A 5,601-nucleotide genomic window follows, 5' to 3' on the forward strand; every position below is an offset into this window, starting at 1 on the left:
AGAGCTGATGGATGTATTGTTTCATCATCTCAGGCATCATCTGCTCTTGCGGTTCAGAAAAAAGAAAGAAAACATTTCATTTTGCCGATTATTTTGTTATTTCCTTTCTCTTCAGAGCAAAGAGTCAATTTTACAGATGACTGGCGTCCATCACACTGCCGCTAGACAACAATCAGCAGCGCAGCGCGGGTCAGGAACTAATGGACGAGCGGCGTCACAGATTACTGTCGGATTGAGTGCAGAATGACACGAGCGTCAGGAGGAGCCAGTGTGAGCGAGAGTGAGCGGGTGTGAGCGAGAATGAGCGAGAGTGAGCGAGTGTGAGCGAGAATGAGCGGGTGTGAGCGAGAGTGAGCGCGAGTGAGGGAGAGTGAGGGAGAGTGAGGGAGAGTGAGGGAGAGGGAGCGGGTGTGAGCGAGTGTGAGCAAGTGTGAGCAAGTGTGAGCGAGAGTGAGCGAGAGTGAGCGGGTGTGAGCGAGAGTGAGCGAGTGTGAGCCAGAGTGAGCGAGTGTGAGCCAGAGTGAGCGAGAGTGAGCGAGTGTGAGCGAGTGTGAGCAAGAGTGAGCGAGAGTGAGCGGGTGTGAGCGAGAGTGAGCAAGAGTGAGGGCGAGGGAGTGGGTGTGAGCGAATGTGAGCAAGTGTGAGCGAGTGTGAGCAAGAGTGAGCGAGAGTGAGCGGGTGTGAGCGAGAGTGAGCAAGAGTGAGGGCGAGGGAGTGGGTGTGAGCGAATGTGAGCGAGAGTGAGCAAGTGTGAGCGAGTGTGAGCAAGAGGTCACTGATTCCTGCAGCCGGTGACACCAACAGTCAGGAAAGACAATCTCCCCGAGCGGCCGGAGACATTATCACACTAATCCAGAGACAGACACGTCTGACCTCACCGCTGTATGATGGGAAGGTACTTCGATTACTGTAACCTACTGTATGTAATAAGTAAAAGTGCTACAGTAAAAACCTTTTAACTGGTTAATGGTAAAGTTCTCAACTATTTACGGTGAAAAACTGTACTGTATTCTAGAATCGGCTAAACAGATCTATTCCATCTTTATTTGACCCTCTAACTCTAGAATACTCTATTCTAATTCTATTCTTTAAAAAAGAATTGTTTAACTAACTCTATCTTCTCTATTCTTTCTGTATTCTGATCCAAAACCATAAAAAGAAATAGTTTAGTAGTTATGATGTTTATGAAATCCAATTTTTATGACAGGAAACACTGGCACTTGAAAAAAAAACCATATATAAAAGGCAAAAAAGAAATAAAACTGTTATGGAATAAGCATGTGTCCTATTCTAAGTCTTAAACTCCTGAAACATTTGTCTCTCATCTTTTAGAGCAGTCAATGCAATTTATGAAAGAAGTCAATTAAAGCTATTTAATATGTATCTAGATTAAGGCACCGCTGGATTTGAGAGTCGAGATCTGTCAGTGAACCCCGGAAAGCTTCAAACCAGGACTCTAGCAGCTAGATATAGAGATGAAAGCATTACAAATATATCCTGATCAATTATTCAGCATGCCTGAATATATAGGTGACAATCTGAATATGAAAATGAGCTTGAGTCGCTCAATCATCTGCGTGAGGCTTTGATCGCACAGTGATGATGTCACGTCAGACTGAGAATCAAGAAGAGGTTCACTGTCCATTTGGTAAAACCTGCTGGAACTAAATGATTCAGATGGATCTTCAGAACAATACTGACTCCCGAATCTACAGCAAAATAAACTGTTTCAGGGAGTTTTGTGTCGTGTTGGGAGAGTAAGACTGGACTCAAAAACATTAAACACATCTTTCTATCGTGTTTTCATCATAAGCTTAAAGCACACCGCATGAGTGAAGCAAGCTGATTCACTAATTGAATCATTCTGAATCAGCTCAGTGAATCATTCTGAATCAGCTCAGTGAATCATTTTGAATCAGCTAAGTGAATCATTCTGAATCAGCTCAGTGAATCATTCAGAGTGATTCTTCACTCACATCCATCTCCAGATAAGAGTTAGATTTAGAGAAGTCTTAGAATTCAGATTATAGAGTAAAAAAAAAAAAAAAAAACATAAAAAAAAAAATGTTGTAACTTGAAAAAAAAAAAAGTTAACTCAAAAATGTAAATATAAAAATGCAAATTTTATTTTCACTAGTTGCCAGTGCATTTGTATTGATGTTTTTAATTTGATGTACTAAAATAACAACAACAACACAAAAAAATAACAGTATGTATACTATATTAAAACATTTAAAAAACTAAAACTATGAGTAAAACAAATAAAAACTAATTTAAACAACGGATACTAAAATAAGCGTCACATTCACAGCAGTTTTGTTACAATAAATAGTTACATTTGGCAGATACTTTTCTCCAAAGCGACTTAAGTTGCATTAAAACACACACACACACACACACACACAAACACTCACACACACATCACTTTTTCAACCAGAGTACAGGGGTCTTTCACCACGGTAACTCAGCAGCGCATGGAAAGCATGCAGAACTACACAATGAAGATGAACAGATGAGAGCTGAAGCAGTTCTGATGAAATACACGTGATTTAAAGCCTTCTGAAACCACTTATTTGGCCTTCAGTGATCTCCGGAGTTCCTCCGATTCAGATGAACCTGCAGGAATGAGAGGCGTGGACTCCAAGCCTGCGTCTGATTGGCTCTGGCACATCATGTAAAACTACAGCAGGTTAATCATTGAGTGGATGTTTATGAGAGAGAGACGACTGATAAGATGACGTCAAACTCTAATAAATGAAAGTGTGGCTCTTCATGAACCTGCTTAAGAAGATCAAACCACGAGCGCTGCGTCCAGTTTGAAGAACACCACTATTTCTGTTCGTTTAAACATCCTTAAAACAAGTTACATTTACCCATACAAAGATATCATAGTTTTCAGAGAATATGGGTCAAAGACATTAAGAGAAATTTACAAAAGATGTTTATGTCCATAAAAAACTAATTGAAAATAAGTATGTGTCTACTTTAAAGGCTTCAATTAAGTTTTTGGAGAACAAAAACAATGTCAAAATGTTGTTTAAATAATGTAACATTGTCATTCAGACAAAGATTCAAACAACATGTTTATTCTGACATGTACATATTAAAATATATAAAAGAATAAGGGAGCATATTAAATGTGATTGTGTCTTAAAGGAGTAAAAAAAATGATTTAATATTAAAAATGTAAAATTACAACTAATTAGTATTTAGGGTGAAAGTAATTCGTCTTTTAATGTCAGAAATTGTTTTTTTTGTTGTTGTAAATATTCCTGACAAGATTGTTACACTGAATGATTAATATCATGTTTATTTTTTGCTCAAAAAAACGAAGACAAAATTGCAATTAAATTAAAACATTTTTCTATTTTTAATTATTTTTAGTGGGACAACAATTTAAAGCAGTATTGCACTTGATGTTTTTATGCTTAAACCCTTTTTCATTTTAGACTAATATACTATATTTATATATTTTTTTAAATAGCTCCTGTTTTTAACATCACAACAGTTTATTTATATGTTTATATGCTTTTAAATTAATATCAGATTCACAGCAGAGTTCTGTTGCAACAAATTATATTTTAAAAATAAAAATATATTTTATTTTTATTTAATTAATTTGTAATTTCTTTTTACCCAAAGCAAACTTGCATTGCATGAATTTTTTTTATTATTATTGGTTCATGCATTTCTTAGGAACATGCCAGTGCCAACAAAAAAAGGTTTAAACATCCTAAAAATGATTTATACTTAAGAAGAAAAAGTGTTTAAGATACTATGACATGTTTTAAGAGAATACTATAAACCATTTATATTACATTATTTAACTCAGGTTTAAAAATATTAATTTTTTTTTTTGCAAAAGCATTGTACATGTTATGCTTAAAGCAAGATTTATTTATTTTTTACTGGAAAACAAGATAAAGAAGCCTATTCTTTGATGCAACAACACTTGAACAATCACGGTCAAACACTTCAGAATCGATTGTAGAAATACAAACATTTTGATTATCTGCTCAGAAAACGGTTTCTACAAAACAGAAGCAGCTACTAACTAATGCCCTTCACTAAATCAGATTAAATCAGTCATCGACAAACACAAAAGATGCATTTAACAGCGTTTAACAGCAAAAGCATGAAAGCACGTGAAACAGACCATCCACACACACTTTAACATATTACGGTAATCAGACGGGAATACCACGGTAGCCTGAGCTTTAACGAACTATCAGTAATTAGCAGGTAATCTACTTCAGTTTTCCAGAAGAGATCAGATGTGCTAAACATGAGCCACATTTAAATCCAAACTCAAAAATCTATTCTTAACTGATTTGAAATCAATCTTTAACTCCTTTTAAGTTTTGAAATATTTTTTTATGATTACTGTACTTTCTTTTATGCAAAGCACTTTTAATTACCAGTATGCATGAAACGTGCTATAGAAATAAACTTGTCTAGTTTCATAAAAGCATGCAATCGTGTGTCACAACAGTTAGTGTTAGTCTGTTTAACAGCTTGCACAAGTAAAAACTGACAAATAAAACCGATTATTATTATCTGACTGTAAGAGTCGGTGGCATTGAAATATTGTGCTGCACTTTGCACTGAAACACATCTGATCTCTGTAACAGCAGAAGAGATAAAACACACTCGGACTGAAGAAGAAAACGGTTTATCTCACAACACAGACTCTTTTCATGAAGTTCTGAAAACCTTCTCAGAATTGCAAAATAGAAACTTCATCCTTGTTTTTAATCTAGCAATTCAGATTTCCCCCCCTTTTTGTTAAATCTCATAATCAAACAAATTTAATAGCCACTTTTTAGTCACACAATTCTGACTTTTTCCTGAAAAAAAAAATCACAATTATCTCTTCAAAAAGAATTTAATCTAATGTTAGAAACAAGTTTTCCATAAATATCAGATGTAAAAACCCAGGCTAAAGCAAGAGATAAAGTAAATAACGCATTGCATGTGAATGTGTTGAGATGCATGTGAGAGTTGCATCATCTGACCAGTATGACCAGACTAGTTAACACTGAAGTAGTGTTTACATCACTAGTCAGTGTAACTGTTTGAGTTAGGGACAGCTCACAAATCCACAATAAATTAAAAACGGTCAAAGATCGTCATGCATCTGAAAATCGTATTTTGTTAAACTTCTGCTGGACTAAAAAACTACAAACTCAAATCACGCTTTTAAATAACAGCCCTTTAAAAACCCAAGAAAACGCGATGACGCATGCCACGTCAATCCGAGCCTCCAGCGACTCATGCACGGGTCTGCATCGACACAAAACGCTTCTGATGCATATTCTATAATGCATTGACACTGATGAATAATACCGCTGTTCTTGATGTGAGAAAGACCTCAGCGGTTTTAACGCTTTTGCGTTGTTGTTGTTGTTGTTGTTGTTGTGCGCTATAACACGCTCGTGCATGTATAAACTCACCCTGATTAGTTGTCTCAATGTCAGAGTTAACATGGTAAATCGACCCAACTTCTCCAGGATCCAGCAGGCTTTTGCGTTCGCACGTTTTTCGTCCGTCGCCTAAATGACAGTGGATTAACGATAAGCGCGAGTGCTCATGGGAAATGTA

The 5,601-nt window shown here is 36.3% G+C and overlaps 1 protein-coding gene across 1 annotated transcript in view; it reads right to left on the bottom strand.

Annotated features, from left to right (window-relative positions):
• Nucleotides 1–5,601, bottom strand: part of LOC127959188 (serine hydroxymethyltransferase, mitochondrial) — a 23,737-nt gene extending 18,136 nt beyond the window's left edge. The window contains exon 1 of the mRNA XM_052558209.1: nucleotides 5,454–5,601. Within this exon, the coding sequence (XP_052414169.1) occupies nucleotides 5,454–5,486 (33 nt within the window). The 5' untranslated portion in view covers nucleotides 5,487–5,601. The remainder of the gene's footprint in view (nucleotides 1–5,453) is intronic.

The sequence above is a fragment of the Carassius gibelio genome, chromosome B6 (genome assembly GCF_023724105.1).
Source record: "Carassius gibelio isolate Cgi1373 ecotype wild population from Czech Republic chromosome B6, carGib1.2-hapl.c, whole genome shotgun sequence".
In the NCBI taxonomy this organism is placed as follows: Eukaryota; Metazoa; Chordata; class Actinopteri; order Cypriniformes; family Cyprinidae; genus Carassius; species Carassius gibelio.